General features: G+C 39.7%; 1 protein-coding gene across 2 annotated transcripts; it reads right to left on the bottom strand.

Moving 5' to 3' along the window:
- Positions 1-4,469: 4,469 nt before the first annotated feature.
- LOC116257721 (uncharacterized) lies at positions 4,470-16,381 on the bottom strand. 2 transcript variants are annotated; one of them, XM_031634685.2, is made up of 14 exons: positions 16,129-16,376; positions 15,926-16,037; positions 15,676-15,786; positions 15,336-15,433; positions 12,893-12,976; positions 12,022-12,155; positions 11,791-11,863; positions 11,647-11,692; positions 11,399-11,508; positions 11,173-11,280; positions 11,030-11,089; positions 7,999-8,060; positions 5,500-5,815; positions 4,470-5,116 (listed from the first exon to the last, which is right to left on the bottom strand). In XM_031634685.2, the coding sequence occupies exons 1-14, from the start codon at positions 16,204-16,206 to the stop codon at positions 4,910-4,912; spliced, it is 1,599 nt and encodes a 532-aa protein (XP_031490545.1). In that variant the 5' UTR covers positions 16,207-16,376; the 3' UTR covers positions 4,470-4,909. The 2 variants fall into 2 exon arrangements, with proteins under 2 accessions (XP_031490545.1, XP_031490546.1); XM_031634686.1 differs by lacking the exon at positions 4,470-5,116 and having other exon boundaries at positions 5,547-5,735; positions 16,129-16,381.
- Between the last annotated feature and the right edge of the window lie 1,741 nt (positions 16,382-18,122).

The raw sequence follows: 18,122 nt of genomic DNA, 5'->3' as shown, positions 1-18,122 counted from the left end.
ACGTGTCCATGAATGGATCTGAAGGGAAAGCAAGATGACTGACTTAGTGCTTTGTGGTAGTATTTTATTTTTGAGGGAGAGAGAGAGAGAGAGAGAGAGAGAGAGAGAGAGAGAGAGAGAGAGAGAGAGAGAGATCTGCCGACAAAATGGAAACTCATTCATCACAAAAACAATAACGAGGTGTCACCAAACAGTAATAAAAGAGAAAGGTAAAAGCAGTAAAAAAGAAAAATAACAAAGAAAGCATGAGTAAACGATATGAAGAAACAGAAATCTGATAATAAAAAAAGAAAACCAAGAGGAGGAGGAGGGATTGAGCGAGCTATTCAGTAGCAGAAGTCATCCTGCGACCAATGTAAAGGGCAAGGTGGACATACGATACATCCAATTGAACGATACTCGCTGCTGTGTGCTTGAACATGCGCTTGTTAAGTTTTTCCTAAACTCACTACCAACAGCAAATCAGCGAAGACCGTCAGGTAAAATGTCAATGTTGCTGACTGAAGGTGAAAATGAAAATTAAAAGAAAAGAATCTGCCTCAGAAAGAGGGGAGAGGGATGTGTATGGAGAGGGAAGGTGGTGGCAAGTAGCTGACAAAAAAAAATGGCAGTCAACAAAAAAAAAAAGTAGTGCATCTAACTCCGCAAAAAAGGCATTGGTTAGTTAGACGGATCCCAAGAAGCTGGAGAAGATTTAGATTGGTCAATTTTTGTTAAAAAAGAAACACAAAATAATTAAAGTTGCTTGTGAAAGAAGACCATCTTATCCTTGTCTTCATTGGAACTTCTAACAACATATCGAGAAAACAAAGTGAAAAGCCTTTGCACGCCATAATATGACTCTACGTCCGTGACCGTCCTCAAGTTCATCCTTTCATTTCTCAAGTTGTTCAAATCCATTCACCATTTTTTACAGCAGAGGAATTAATGTTACAAAATATCAAGTAACAGAAACTAACCAAATTAGCCAAGAAGCCATATAAAAGGGACATAGACGTCAACAATATGAAGAACTTTTTTTTTTTTTTTTCACGTGCATAGCGGAGACGATTTAAAAGTCAAGAGTTCAAATAGTACGGCCCTAAACATTAAGAAAAAATAATCTGTTTTATCAATTTCCGACTTTTTTAAGGCACCAAGAACATGCATCTTTGAAGTTTAATTTATGAAATATGAAGAAACAGTTTTTACCTAATAAGTTATCTTTTTCGGGTCCAACTAACAAACGCAAGTCGATGAACAGTTGAATATGTCCAAATGTTTAATATAAAAAGGTCGGACTTGGGAATCTTAAAAACTGTTAATATCATTGCAAAGCACTATAACACAAAGAGAAAAATGATATCACATCCATGTCACTTGCTTCACACACAAAACAATTTAACTCCGAGTTTCCAACTGCAGAATGTTTCGTTAAGTTTTTTCATATCACATCAACCACTAATCTTGATCTTTAAAAATATGATGAGTACTATGGTGAAGCTTCCCACGTTACCGAGTATATTAGTCAATATTTTGCACAAGCAAGAAACTCATATGCTATCATACTAAAATAGTTAATACTCCAATGCATTGTTATTAAAATCAGTCGTATTCGCCCATGTGCATCTGGATCATATTTATGGTCAAAGCCATTAACCACTTCAGCTTGTTACTTCTTCCATCCCGCAAGCCTCAAATCTGTAGAGGGACATTGAAAGTGATGGTTCACCAAAGTTTCTAATATCTTCAATTTGAAAATAAAAACAAAATTAGGCATGAGGAGGACAGCTTTAAATCTTCAAGTTGAAAGTCAAAAGTGAGAGGTGGCCTCTCTGAGCATAATCTGTGCCAAACCCCAACTTTTCAGACAATAAGAAATCAATAAATGAAGCTTCCAACGACACGGCACACAAATCTCTCCGAAAGCCATGCATGTTCAGCTGTATATATATATATTCTGCATCATCGCCATTAGTTTATTTCACCTAAACACCGCCAACGAAGACTGAGATGCACACGAAATGCAACTCATAACGGTTTAACTTCTTCCATAAACAATCGATGGTACAGATCAAAGACCTTGAATAGGTGACTTAGAAGTCTATATTAAATGATATCCAAGGTACCGGTTGGGGGCCATGCTGGCCCAAGTTAGTGGCGGAGCCAGAAAATTTTAGCTAGGGGCACTAACCGATCTCTTGCTGAGTAGAATGAGTGATTGCAGGATACTAATTGAGGTCTGGTGTAGGTGGGCACCACATGTTGCTGAACCTAGGTTTAGCTTAATCGCAATGCAAAATTCAGGAGCTGGCGTGGGCAGTGGCCCACACTAGACACATGGTAACTTTTCTACAGGCCCAGGCCGATGCACTCCTTTTGGCACCTGGGTTTGAACTTCCCTCGGTTACCTTTGTGTGCAATAAATCTAAAGTGGATCACCACAAAGATCTCATTCCTCTGCTGTCTTTGGAAACCAAGAAATTGAGGCGGACGCCTCAAGGAGCATAGAATAGCTGGTTGTGCAGGCAGACGTGAACGCTGCATGTTCTCTTCTCATGGGTGCTGCTCTTTTAGACTTTAAAAGGGTAGGATCATGCATATCTTTCGCGAACGGACTTTAAAAGGGTAGGATCATGCATATCTTTCGCGAACGGATTGAGCAATATAATAGAGAAGTCATGATTGTGAACACGGGTACCCTACTTCAAGTGGGCGACAGCATTGCTTGTATTCATGGTCTTGATGAAGTAATGGCAGGTTCATTACTTGAATTTTGAGAGGGTACAACAGGTATTGCTCCAAATTTGGAATCAAATAATGTTGCCATTGTATTAATGGGCGACGGTTCGATGATACAAGAGGGTAGTTCTGCAAAAGCAGCCGGACAAATTGCTTAGATATAGGTGAGTGAGCCTTATTTGGGTCATGTTATAAATGCCCTAACTAAATTTATTGATGGGAGGGGTTAAATTTGAGCTTCCAAATGTCGGCTAATTGAGTTTTCCGCTCCAGGTATTATTTCTAGACAAGCGGGCACGACCAATAATTTCAAGATAGTAGCTCAAAAGTTACCATGCATAACTCTGCGTTTTTTAGACCTGACCATGTCCACCTCCTTTGCGGAATACCAGATCAAGAGATGAATTAGCAGATCACATGGCTAAGTCGAAGCATGCCTGAACTTTTTTAGTAGTGGTAGCGAGCCGTACTGTTCCAAGCAAGGGCTTCAAGATCACAGCAATGCATGCCAAAACTTTCCTTGGGTAAGAATGTCACGTTCAATGCTGGTTTCTCTAAACACCATGGAAAAGATCACCGACGAGCTCAATCTTAAAGAGTGAAATTGTCAGTTTCATCCACTTGATCTTTATGAGCCTGAGATCATATGGGTCAACGAAGCCCACAAATCGTTTGCAAAGCGTAACACACCAATAGACGAGCATGACTTAGAGCGCCCAACCATGTGAGAGCTTCCTCTGCTTGTCTTTCCTTGGGCAGCAGCATTGAAGAATGAGAATGGTAATGCAAATAACTACGTAATAATATTAAGTACGAATTAGGCTGTGCCACGAAGGTAGAACACGTGAAAGAAAGAACAACATTTAATCTAATAAGGGCGGGCAGCTTTGATGCTAGAACAAGCTAACAAAAGAATTTCCCACATTCCTCTGGCGAGTGCAATTGCCATGTTATTAACCGATCCCGCTGGAGGGGGAGACCCATATTATACCAGCATTTCTCTCGGTCTTCAGTCATCCAGATGTGTATATTCCCCTTCTGCCAGTATCATAAGTCATATTGTATCGATTTTTTTGGCAATACTGAGGCCGGCCCGATAAGACCCGGCCCAGGTTGGCCCGTCGGACACAGGCCAAATGTGTATATTCCCATTCTGCCAGTATCATAAGTCATATTGTATCGACTTTTTCGGCAATACTCAAGTTGAAGGTTGTACGGACTCATCTAGGTCTCAATAGGAAGACAAAAAAAAAAGGTCACCCTCAAATGGAAAGGCTTCCAGGTCACCCTCAAGCTTGGTTGTTAACGTCATGTTCATCCAAAGAAATCGAGGCTCAGAGAGGACAATCCACCGGTTAAATGTATACCGTTGCAGAACTCACTAAATCACTAATATAGTTGAGCATGTAGAATAAAAACTGGTTCGATTAGTTTAAAGCGCATAAGGACAGAGACTTTTAGTAATGACCTTCCCCCTTATCCAGATTAATGTCAAGCTGATACGGAGATTTTTTTTTATGCCTAATGTTAGTCCTATATTTTTCCCTTATCATGCAAATGCATTCAACGATGAGATTGAGCAACTACGGTGCCTGGAAAATCGAGATGCATCAACCCAGGTTTCATATACTTTCTGAGCCTAACGACTAGCAGTTTGATCATGTTCAGCCATGTAAGTCCCACTGAGTTGGCAATGGCTAATCCAATTACCCAAGGCAAGTTTAGCCGACTAAAAATCTCGAATCGGCTTCTAAATTTTGCATATGTGCTATTTATTGCGGCAATACTACCGAATTGAATTTATCAGGATGTGATAGTGCATGGAAACCAGCGGATCTCCACGATGATCCCAGTGCAGCAGCACAGTAAGGAATTTTTATCACAAACATCAAAAAATTAGAATGCTTGATACAACAAATTGAGCTCTCTCCCTCCCTCCCTCGTGTAAAAGAATAAACATTCCCCACCTTCATATTCAAGGTTGGGAAGCTAAAACCATATCCCCCGGCGTTCGAGTGCAGGCATGGTGAAATCCCCCCATGGTTGGTCATCCTTGAATGCCTGCATACATAGAAGAAGATGCCTGCCTGCACAGCTCCTTGTCCGTCACCGAAGCATCACTTGCAGCAGATAGGCAGTAGAGGAACAACGAAGTTTATTAACTGAAGAACCAACCACACCTTTTTAATCATGACTTCACTTCACCAGTACTTGGATATACGGTGTCAAAAACAACCCTTGCAAACATATGCCGCACTTCGGGCATGTCACCTTCATATAGGGCTCTGTAATCTATTTTCATCTTCCGTTTGGGAACATACCCTCTTTCCTTTCCTCTTCCCACACAATCAAACATTCTGCACACCTTCCAGTACAAGTTACACGGGATGAATACCTGCAAGCATCACGATTATCACTTATTGTAGACAAACAAGACTAGGAAAACAAAAATCCTGGTATATTTGTCTGAAACAAAACTAGTAAACCACAAAGAATGATGAACAAAAGGGATAGCAAGCAAGATCATCACAAGGCATATTCATCGAATCAAACTTCAGTCCCACAAGAAAAATCCAACATAAAAAGCACACTAGTGTGAAAACCAGGACATCAGACAAACTGATGCAAACATCTCCCATGTGTGCATGCAGACAAGGTTCTAAGAAAATGGTTGCTAGAAGATAAGACAACAATAGGAAAACTTGCTACACCATCATTTTTTGGACTTGGATATATCCAAATCAGTTGCTTATGGGCCATGGATATGGAGTAACTTACCAAGTCTGAAAAAGGAGCCTGAGGATATTTTGCCATCGCTTGTGAAACAGAATACTCATCGGTCATCATGCCCAATGCTGCTTTGACTGCTGATGCAAATTCCAAAACATCATCTATGAATTCTCTATCAGTATCAAATGGCTGAGGTTCCAATAATTCACTATATCTGGAATCGTGTTCCTGCTCAACCAACTTCACCAGCTTTACTGCTTCTGCCAAATCTCCTCCATTGCGAACTGCAAGAGAAAATGCGGACACCACTAAAGGATCACGAGGTTCATCAACCATTGCAAGATGAAAGGCCAATATAGCCACCCTGTATATGCATCAAGGGTTCATAAGCAAACACACAAAAGAGGGGCAATCTATCAAATGAAAATACTTGCCAATTGAACATGCAATAGTAGACAAAATTGTACAAAGCAAACCTCTGTTGGTAGCAACCTCAAAAACTGCAAAGGAAATGATTAACATCAGATACCAATTTCATAGAAATTTCTATTTGTTACTGTATCCAGGCCTCCATTTCCCTTTGATGGTTCTGTAACTTACCACTGCCTAAAGGTACTTTAGATAGGAGGAGGTCAATGTCTGTGTTTCCTTCAAAAAGATCAAAGCACTTGTGACCAATTTCTTTTTCCTGTATGAAGTTCCTTGACATTAGTTGTTTAGTTCGATTCAGCACCAAGTTAATGAATCACAACCACTTAACCAAAATCTAATTCCACATTGACCCTTAGCAAGAGGGCGACTACAGCCTCCTTGACATAGGAAAGCCTTGTCATGAAATGCTTGATCACCATCATGGTGCTCAGGACCAGGCAAAAGATAAAAAAGACAACCCAGCCAGATCCCCATGGATCCACATTGACCCTTAGCAAGAGGGCGACTACAGCCTCCTTGACATAGGAAAGCCTTGTCATGAAATGCTTGATCACCATCATGGTGCTCAGGACCAGGCAAAAGATAAAAAAGACAACCCAGCCAGATCCCCATGGATCCACAGAGGTGGATCCAGAACGTGTCTGTATTTTCATGTTTCTAACAACTTCTAATCCCTTCCAGTAATTGCATTTTAATCTCTTCACTACTTCAAACATAAAGTGTTTCTATGCCCTGCTCTCTAGAATATGCTTGAACTGAGAATCCAAAGCTACGTCCTGTGTCTGTGAGTTTGCATATCATTGTGATATGAGAAATATAAACATGATATAGGCCCACTTGGTACATGTTCCTGTATGGAATCGGTCGCAAGGGACCTAAGTGGTTAGTAGTAACACAACCAGGCACCCTTGCATAGGAAGCCAGCACAAAACCTACCCAAATGTCAAGTATGATAGAATAGTAGATCCCAGCTCGCCCCATAGCTGATTTTTGTTTGCTAAGACACTTGGCAATGCGAGCACAAGTATATAAACAAAAGTTGGAAAAACGCTCCGTAGTGGAGTGTATTCGGCCATTGGCTGATACGAGGGCCAATATTGGTTACTTTTTATCTTCTAAAATCATTTTTAAATATTTTAAATTAATTTTTAAATTAAAAAATAAAAACATAGAGCAATATGGGCCAATAAGTGTCACAAATAGGCTGATATGGCATATCAAAAAGAAAACCAATATGGCACCAACACCATTATTTATAACACTGACATTAACAGCTCAAGATTTTCCAAAATTTTCAATGTCGATTGTCGAACTATTCATGTGTCCTTCCTTCAAAAAAGCACGTCTCGACCTTCTGAATAAAGTACTCATACATATTGGTCCATGTCTTGAACACGGCTTTGATATTAACTATGCTTACCCAACCCAAGTTGCATCTACTTGGCTGAAGCAACTGGTTTGAAAAAGTCCACATGACTTGGATACAGGCATATAAACCTCTCAAAATCTTTAACACACCACTATTCTCAAGTCCTTCATTACAGATAAGGTGTTATTACACCCCAATCATGCATTTACTTCAAACCTTGTTGCCACCCATTGCACAGAAAAACCCACATAACTTACTGCGAGTCAAAACAGAACAGGTAGTTCCGATCCACTGAAAAATGGATTACTTCATTCTTGAATCATGAGTCTCTCTCTCTCTCTCTCTCTCTCTCTCTCTCTCTCTTGTAAGTATTGTGCATCTGGGGTCCAAGTGAACATTGTGTTGTATGCCAAGTAATATATCAAATTTTGCGATAGCAAAAGTATGACCTTCATAAAACCTACTTAGAAAGGTCAGCATAACTCATGCACAGCAAAGACCCACAAAACTCGCAGCAACTTAAGACAGTGCAGGTAGTTCTCCAGTCATCGATAAAAAGGTTTCATGGGTCACTCCCTCTCTCCTGTAAGTATTATGCATCTAGGTTCCATGTGAACATTGAGTTATCTCAAGAGGGCATGCATAACGCCAAGCAATAAATCAAATTCTAAAAAAGCGTAACATTCGTAAAACCTCCTTAGAAAGGTCAGCCTAAGAGTTCCAACTTAAAAAGAAAAAATACTTACCACAAACAACTATGACATGGCTGGTCAGGAGCAAGAACTTTATCTAGATTAGAGAAAAGAGCCTGCAAAGATGCATCCGTAAGCATCAAACCCAAAAGTTGGACACGTAAAAAAATTGATTATCAAACATACACCGTACTATTATCACAAAATCTTAAAATAGTTAGAAGCTTGTCCTTAACCAGATGTAAAGTTTTGCCCATTTCAGCAGAATATTCATTTGCTTTGGCAGGAAAAGGAGAAAAAAGAAGGAAAATCCAGAAAATGATAATTTTGTGGATTGTATTCTACAGAAAGGATCCATTCAATGGATTTGCAGGAATGACTTGTAGAGAATTCTCTTTAATTGTTGGCTACTTATTTCACATATTTGGGGTATATGGATAGGAATATAATGCCATGAAAATTTTGAACATTCATGCAAACCAGCATGACAGCAAATAGACACACATGCAAAAATCTCTCACACACAGAGACATGCAAAAATGGCACCATTTGCTAAATCTCCCAGACCACTTGGATTTAGACAACTGGGGGAGCAACATGGAAGATGCAATATATATATATATATATATATATATATATATATAAACAATATTCAAGCACATAAATAATGTATTCATCATTCATACTCATAAAAATGAACTAACAAACAAAATTACTAAATCATTGTGTTCAGGTCATGTTGCATACTTGTGACAATGTCCAGTCATGTCAACATGGGTGTAGCCATTGGCCTACCCAATGGGTCAACAGATGGATATCACATTCACTTTATCCATCTTGTAATCCCTCAGTCCTCTTTCTTTGTATATATAGGGGGTATGTCCCCTTTTGTGATGCATGAGCTTTTATGCTCTTAGGCGTGTTTGTCAGGTGAGGAATCCACTGTAGAAGTGAGTTCCTGATCCAGATTTTCAAAAAAAATGGGCGCTCCAGATTCCAGACAAACATGGGATCGAAATCCTGGATTGTGGATGGAAATCAAGGATTTCGATCTGTGGATTCAGATCCACCTGAGAGGGGTGCGATCTAAATCCTTGGAAAGTATTTCTGCAAAAGTTAGGGCTTCAAGCGATCTCCATTCATTGACCCTCAGAATGATGAAGTAGATGCAGATAGTCATGGGTGCCAGCAGGAGGCTGAAGTAGCGATTCTAAACTCCGGCCGGGACCTTCTTCTGACAGTAGAAGAGGAGGAATTCGTCCAAGAAAGCAAAACGGGCAACGAGATTCGGGATCAAGGGCAGAAGCGAGAGGCAGTCCATAAAGAAATCAGCAATACCCACTACAGAATAAAGGAGAAAGAGAGAGGAAATGGTGGAGTTCTGGAGTTGGAGGGTGCGATCGAAATCCTTGGAAAGTATTTCTGCCCGTTAGGGCTTCCAGCCATCTCCCTTCATTGACCCTCCAGAATGATGCAGCAGATGCAGACGGTAATGGGTGCCAGCAGGAGGCTGAAGTAGCGATTCTCAACTCCGACGAGGTCCTTCTTCTGATGGTAGAAGAGGAGGAATTCGTCCAGGAAGGCAAAAAGGGCAACGAGATTCGGGATCAAGGGCAAAAGCAGGAGGCAGTCCATAAAGAAATCAGCGGTACCCACTATGGAATAAAAGAGAAAGAGGGAGGAAACAGTGGAGTTCTAAAGTTGGAGGGCGAACCCAAGGTCATCTGAGGTCTCTAATGCCTTGAAAATCGGGACGAAGGAGTTCAGAAGAGAAAGGTGGCAGCGATCAGGGTCAGCTAGAAAGAGTAGAAGGGTCAGTTTTTGTCTGAGATTGAAGGAGCACGAGGAGCAATTGGTGCCCTAAATAGAAGTATCCAACTGCTACGAACCCTAACCCACCAAGGAAGGTTGTCAGGAACAAGCCCATTTTCTCCTTTTTTAGTTTCCCATATTTTAGTTTCCTGCCTTTTTAGAACTAGAGAATTAGTTTTCCTGCCATTTATTAGAAAGTGCAGCCTTCTCCCTTTATTGGTCTTGGAATGTTTAATGTTACAAACAGAGAGCTTTCCATACTTCTCCTATGATTGTTTTCATAGCACAGCTTCATATCATGTTCGATTCAATGATTTGCTTCTTCCCTTCTTGACCCAAGGTGGAATGAGATCAAAACATGTTGAATGGGTGCTTCCCTTCTTCCCTTATTTGTCTTGCCTGCAAAGACTATATTGCAAAGGTTGTGGTGAGGAGACAAGGAGTACAAGGCCGCCACAGTGGTTGTCTTCTCAAAAAATCATGTCCATGCTTTTTAACTTAACTACATAACATAACATAACATCACGTTTTCATGTTTCATCAAAAACGGGTTATTATAAAAGCTGGTTTGGAAAGGGATTGAATAAGTGAGCATGGGCTGCTCACATTTTCAGTCACAGTCTTGCTCTTTGTTTCTAGTTGCCTAACTCAGCTTCCTTTGTCCATTTGGCCTATTTCTATGGCTGTTTTGTTAATTCATTCATAGTTCACCAAGGTTCAATCTTTTTTCCACCAAGCTTCAACAAACACAGGATTGAAATCCATGATATTAAAAGCCAGGTCAAGCAAACACACCCTGTCTCTGGAATGGGGATGCAAATCCCTACTTTCCTGATTCCAGGATTAAAATCAGGATTTTGATCCCAAGATTTTAATCCTGGTGCAGAACGCCACCTTAGTGACTGGTTTTCTCATTTATGATATGTATATTAAGTTTTTCATCCATTGGTATATATAGCAAGTTATAGATTGAAACATATGATACATAAAATGGGTCAAGTTCAAAATACAGGTACTTGTATCAGGATCACCTAATACTGAACAGGTGGGACACCAAACAGCATTAAACTAGGGGCTTGTTAGCCTTATTGCACACTAGCAACAATCAAAGCAATTGATTCAAATAGGAGAATGGCAATTGTACCTTGAGAATACAAACAAGATTTTATTATAGCACATCCTCATAACCCTTTGAAACCTTAACATAATTCGGAAAGTAAACAAAAAAGGAATTTAAAATAACAAGCAATATTCATCTCAGGTTGTTTCATACCAAAAGCATATTTGAACGCTTATCACGCCTCCTAAACCCTTGTGAGACAAAATATGATGCCTGTGTGACACAGTCATATGAAAATCAGAACAAAGAGGTAGATAGTCCAAATAGTCTTATGACAACAAGAAAAGCTTGCCTACTTGAATGGGAAGAAGGATCTCCAAAAGTCCATATTTCCAAAGTAACCGCAAAGAAGCTTCTGCAGATCCAAATGCTAGCATATAGTTCATCTCCATCAGAAGCCTTGACTGCTTACACACACACAAATAGAGACAGAAAGGCAGAGAGAGAGAGAGATTAACGCTTAGCAAATGCCAGATTTGAAGGAAAAGAGAAAAGGCCAAAATCTATCTGGCATTCTACAACCTTGTCGAGTCTCAGTACCGAAGATGAGAAAAACTTCAGTGAGTTAGCTGTTTCTTTTGTAAATCGAAAGCCTAAACGAGCTGCTATCCTGACTGCACGCAAAATACGGGCTGCACATGGACAAAGGATATGAAAAACAGATCAACTAATGAGTGAAACAAAGGGATGACATACCCATGCATATAGTCTTGGACAGTGCCATCCCAAAGGGAAAAAAAAGGTCCTGACTTGCAGGAAAGGAAACTTACCACAATCCTCTTGAAAAGAAACATGAGCAGGAATTACTGTTCGGACCTAATAGCAGTTGGAAACACACAAAAAAAGGTGAAGATAAGGCTATTGTTAGCCAAATTAACAAAATTACTCAAAAAGCATTTAAGTTACATGCACACTTTAGCTTTTCTAATGTCTTCCATGCCACCCATGTAGTCATAAATAAGGTCAGCATATGGATCAAGCATCAATCTGCAAAACAAACGGCAATCGCATGAACTAAAATTCGTTCAGGTACAAAGAGATTCTGACCAGGCAATTAAAAGATGAAAAGCTCCTTAATTATGCAATGTAAGTTAAAACATCAATATTTAGACACTTGGCAACAACTTCCACAAGAAGGTTGTTACCCATTTATGGTGAAATCTCGGCCCATACAGTTCCTCCAGCGAGCATAATCACCTTCACTGTATCCAGGTGGCTTTGTGAAAAAATACTTGACTTCTCTAAAAGACTGCTTTCCAATAGTTCTAAAGCTTGATACCTGGTAGACAGAACAGCAACAAATTGCGGACAACTTCAGCAAATAAAACAAGCTCAGAGAAACTCAAGATCCCACCCTCCAGTAATATGGAAGTGGATATATAAATTTTTATATGGAAACACTATATGAATCTAACCGGGAATCATTTTCATATTTGTGAATGTCATCAGACAAAACTGAACTATTCTAACTTAACCAGACCATCCCAAGTCTTTGTATTTACTCAAGAACTCAGGTTCTTTATCAAAGTAGAGAATTCAATGAATTTAATATTTATTGTGTTGAACCATAAGCATACTTTGGTTCAAGAAATTAATTTTCTCATGTGTAACTCAATAGAAAACCTATCTTTCACTTGTGCTGTTGCTACCTATTCTTCATTATATTGAACATGATAATACCTCATAATTATTATAATCTCCTGAATGGTCTATATCCTCCTGTTTGCTGTGGGAAGATTTGTCTAACAAGAAATGTGAGCAAGAAACTCCTTGGATTTGGTGCAAAGCTTCTTGTTAGAGTTACAAATATAAGCATATATGAGCTGCTCATTGAGATTCCCTTTATATCTATGTTAGCATGGGAATACAATAACTACTTATGCATATATGAATCAATTGTCAGTCTAAATACTGTTTCTTTGTTTTGCTATTCTATCGTTTGATGATCCAGCCAAACTTGTCAAAATCAATTCTAGAACTTTTCCCATCACAAGAAAGCATTCAAGCAACACAAACCTCCACAACAGAATCATCAATATGTACGTGGCAAATGGGGAACCTTCTCCCAATAATCTCACACCTTGAGAACGTTTTTTTCACCTGTGAGCAAACAGAAAGGAGCATTTGAGAACAACTCATTTAGGAGGACCCACACCATCAAACTGTAGATTAAGAAGCACTTTGCTCAAAATTGAAATGATTGCAAATGAAAATATGCACATGGGCACAGAACTGTGTGCAGAAACATAGTCCATGGCTAAGCACAAACAAAGTGGTCCTAGTGCATGCACCCCTAGTCCCCTACATAAAACCAGAGTGCAATCCAATGCAAATAGAAAGAAACAAAAATACAAGAAACAGTAGGAAAGCAGTCCTTTATTTACCATGCAGTGGTAAAATGGTAACTACGACTTCATAGGAAACATGTCTGATGCACGCGGACTGTCGGACAATAGAAAGAGTTGCTAAAGGACAAAGGCAGGAAGCAAATGAAGGAATCAATTGTAGAAGCAAGGACCAAGAAGTAGGGGTTGAATGTGTTCCACTAATAGTTGCTACAGCAGGAGAAAGCAGTACACCAAGCAGACATTTTAAATTTCAGATGATTTTTAACTGGGAAGTGCTAAGAAGCAAAGCAATATTCAAATAAGGTAAAGTACTAACAAAATTATCACAAATAAGCAACGGTGAATTGGCCTACTACCCCATGAAGATTGCTGAACACCAAGGAAGGTGGTCAATGCAAGGACAGCAATGAGGAACCCCAAAAGGAGCCTACCCCTAGACCCGCATGCAACAAACAACAACAGACGTTCATTATGATGGTTGCACATGATAGTCGGCATGACGCATACTATGAAAGCCACAACTTAAAAGGCTGTCTACCCTATGTCAGAACCAAATCCCTCAAGTAAGCATTATCAATAGGGGTCCCTCCATTGGCTAGCTCAGTTGAACGTCTGATCTTGACCATAACTGAACAAAGAACAGGGACTAAAAACAGAAAATTGAAAATACAGAAATAAATAAATTTTACATAAAATAATGAAATACATATACACATACCACATATTTTTATATGATATCTTGGTACATGTTTTTACAATTTTACATATTTTAACAAGATCTAGTCATTATCATTGGTTACAAAACAACTACAAATATTCTATACTTGCTTACATATAGCCTGAGGTTGTCCCTCCAGCCTGCAGCAACAATTCGCCAAACTTGTTGTCAATTGGAATCAACTCTTAGATAACTATGTGTTTTGTTTCAGCATATGCATTTTTTTCTGTAGAACTAGAATGATTCAGGCAAGGCTCTAAGGCCAGTGAAGACAACCCTTTCAACTGAACCTGAAGGAGCTCTGGTTTTCAGGTTTGCATATGGTATTGAAGTTCCAGAAGTTTTTTTGTTTTAGCAGCCGTGGTTCAAATTTGATTCCAATGACATAACCAGGTGATTCAAATCCAACCCATTTACACTCCTTTCCAGAGGGATTGAGGACCATGTTGCCAGAAATCTTTCTCCATCCCAATAGATGTTTCGAGAGCTACAACAAGTTCTAGCATAAATAAAGGTAAAGTTCCTAATACATCATGGGTTTAGGCAATTATGACTAGCAATAACTTATTAGTCCATAAGTGATACGGCTAAAGGCGATTCTTGTTAACAATCTCAACATGTTAACCACCTATTGATTGTGTCTAGTATCACCTTGGTTATCAACCTAGTGATGGCTAGTTGGCAATCATCCAGTCGGCTGGTTGTGGTTAATGACTAGTTGACTGATTAGGTAAACTTTAGGTCTTCCATGCATTTGTTAGTCTCTCTCTCTCTCTCTCTCTCTCTCTATGTATGTATGTGTGTGCGCGTGTGTGTGCATGTGTGACTTGGTTTAATAAGCCTCAATTAGCCTTTTTACTACCTTGGCCTACCTGTCTCCAACTTACGACTTCAACAAACTTAGTGTATCAACATCATGTTAACATTGGAAAAGACTTTTCTCAAGACTCAAAACACCTAGTCGAGCAACATCAACTTCTGCCAAAAGGCCACTACCTTTATTTTATTTCAAACCATTAACAAGACCAATATGCAACAAAAAGATGTAATGAACCAAGTCAGCAGTTTGTAACTTTGTACGCACCATAGGACCACAGCAAGGGAAGTTTTAGCGTGCAATATTAACAATGTATAGGACCCAGATTGTTGCTGTGCCCATCTGAACCTCAGAATGCCTTTTCTATATTTAAGAATGTTACTTAACACCAGTTTAAATGCATTGTAATGACAAAGCTACAGCCTACAAAGGATCCACCAGCACTTTGAACTATTAAACAAGCAATAATCCGCAAATGGCATTTCCACTATAACTGTTTAATGCGTTCTATCATTCAATGAAAAGAAAAGTAGAAGAAGAATATGAAATAAAACTTCAGAATAGTAGAAACTGAACCTCATGAAGGTCAGCTGAAGTTATAACGTCAAAATCCTTAGGGACTCTCTTCAAAATAAGATCTCTTACGCAGCCCCCGACAAGATAAACCTCATATCCTGTATGGTCAAGAAGAAACTGGAAAAAACATTACATTCAGAAAAATAATATTACAAGCTAGACCAGACGAACAAAACACTCCAACAAACTAAATATGTCAAAAGATGCACCCGCATCAATGACAACGTGCTCTCGCCTTACAAAACAGACGAGAAGCAAAGACATAGTCACTAGGTACCAAATCACGAAAAGAAAACAACAATTACTCGAATACTACCAAATAGGCATCCAACCACACTACCTTTCTTTCTTAGTTGATTGAGCACCACTCTCGTCGGCTTTGCAATCATCGATGTCCTGACCCCGAGCTCCTTCGTGCTCAATTTCTTCCAAACTGGAGCACTCACACCACCTAAGAATCCGGAAAAAGAAGAACGAACCTCAAAACGCCAACGGAACAATCAAGAGGCATATCACCAACTCCCCAACACAACGACCCACCGCAATCGCATCCGCAATCAATCTCATTCGGAATCAGAACGAAAACTCACCGGAAGGCGAATCCGTGCCCGTCGTCGTTTCCGTGCGGAGTCGGCCGACGCCTTCGACGGCCGCCGCAGTCTCCGTCCCAGCAACGGTCTCAACCATCGCAGTATGGCGAACCTACAGAAGCAGGACTTCGACGGTGAAGAGGAAGAGAGCAGAAGGAAGGAAACAACTCCCGGTTGGGAATTTGGGAAAGAACAAAACCGACCTTTCGGGCACAGTACACAAGCGGAGGGCGGAGAGCGAAACTGGACTTGCAGGCAATCCCCAAACACGTGAACGCCATTTCCCGAGCTCGGCTTCACCATGAACCAAACCCCTAATGGCTCGCTGCAGTCGCGGAGGATGGGAAACGAAATTCCCGGGAAATCAAAATGCCATCCGGAGGGAAACCCTAGCGACGGCGTGGGAAAACAGGATCGAGCAAGGAAAAATCTCCAGGGGAAATATCCCAGCCCGACCCGTCCCGTCCAGATTAAGAGACAAAGGCTTATTACCGTCTTCTGGTGATACCGAAAGAGAACCGTCCATCTTCACTCATCCGACGGCAATCTGCTGGCGAAGTGAAGGTGCGAAGTTTTTCAATGGGGCCCGCCAGTCGCTTTTGGTGGTCAAAGTGAACAGTCGTGTTATTAGCTGACGGATGATAAAGATCCGTTTCACCGTTGGTAATGATAATGGTTAAGGATATAATACAATATTTCATTCGGACTTGATCCAAGAAAAGTTGCGTCCATGCTTGGCTCAAGCAAATATGGTACGACTTTCTCTTAGACAAATATCTGCTGTATTTTTCCATTCAAATTCGAATCTGGCTGTGATGCAAATTAAACAATATATGAATGATCGACTATGGTCATACAACCATAACAATCTCATGCGACTTAACAGACTTGAGTGTGAGTCCGAGGTGTGAGATTTAGAGACTTGAGTGTGAGTCCGAGGTGTGAGATTTAGAGAAGACAGAAAGGTTGTGTTTGATAACCTAGATCCAATCGGGGTCGCCACAGATTAAGAGTTAACACCAGACACCGACACAGCCCTAGTGTTTTGTTGGGAGATGAAGGGCCGGTAGGAGGGCTTCAAGTTTCACTTGATAATGGGATGCTTTTCCTAATTATTCAAACGTAAGATCCTATAATGACATGGTGAATGCTTACTAGTTGAATTAGACAGACCTCAAATGATGTTAGAATAACAAATGATGCTTCTCACATAGGGCTTAGTTTCACTTTTCTCAAGTGTGGTCTTAGTTGAAGGCCAAGCCATGAGATACATGGAAGCTGGGGTGGAGCTAGGAATGTTATACTACGGAAGTCGAATTATAGTTTCAAAATTTTAACGGAGATTGAAATATAATTTTGAACATTTTTATATATAATAAATGAAATTTTTTAAATGTACATTTTTTTTTAAGATTAAGTCCATAGGTCTGCCACCGAGCTTTTCAAAGGCGAGACAAACATCGAGATGATTTGAGTTATATCACATGTTAATGAAAAAAGAAATGATCATTGGGAAATCTTAAAGAGCTTATATAAAGATTTGGGAGTAACAAAAAAACAACCTAACTTTTTTGTGTTGTTAAAAACATTGTTAACCTTTAGCAGTGGTATTTAAGAGATTCACAAGTTTTTTTTTGTCAAATAATCTAATTACATTAGTAAAAGTTACAAAGTCGTCCTCTATGGAAGGCTTGCTTATAAACATCGATTAATATTATTTAAAGAATGTAATGGAAATTAATGAATTCAAAATAAGCTTTTATTGGGGGCATTCAACTCATTCTATCTCACCCTACTGTGCATTTATCTATGTGTTTGTGCACTTTTTCTAAGACAAAATTTTGGAAATTTCAGTTCTAAACCTTTTTGGAGTATGATCAGTAAAACCCTTAAGATGTATTTAGCTCCTAGCTCATCTTGAGAAGAATGCATGGCTTGCGCAAGAAGATAGCACTCAGACTCGAGATGCCAACGTCCTCCTACCAGTTGCACAACCTTTGATTTCGGATGCAATCCTGTTGGGCAGGGGTAGAGCCAGAAATTTTTCATGAAGGGGCCAAATTAAAGTTTTTAAATATTGACACGGGTTGAAATATCATTTTTCAAAATTTTTATATAAGACAAGTAAATTTTTTTAAAATTTACATGTAATTGTTTTTGAAAAAAAAAATTGAGTGTAGGGCCAGGGCTCCCTTGG

Source organism: Nymphaea colorata, chromosome 7, assembly GCF_008831285.2.
Source record: "Nymphaea colorata isolate Beijing-Zhang1983 chromosome 7, ASM883128v2, whole genome shotgun sequence".
In the NCBI taxonomy this organism is placed as follows: domain Eukaryota; kingdom Viridiplantae; phylum Streptophyta; class Magnoliopsida; order Nymphaeales; family Nymphaeaceae; genus Nymphaea; species Nymphaea colorata.
The sequence above is the reverse complement of the archived record's forward strand: the minus strand, read 5'-3'. Positions and strand labels throughout refer to the sequence as shown.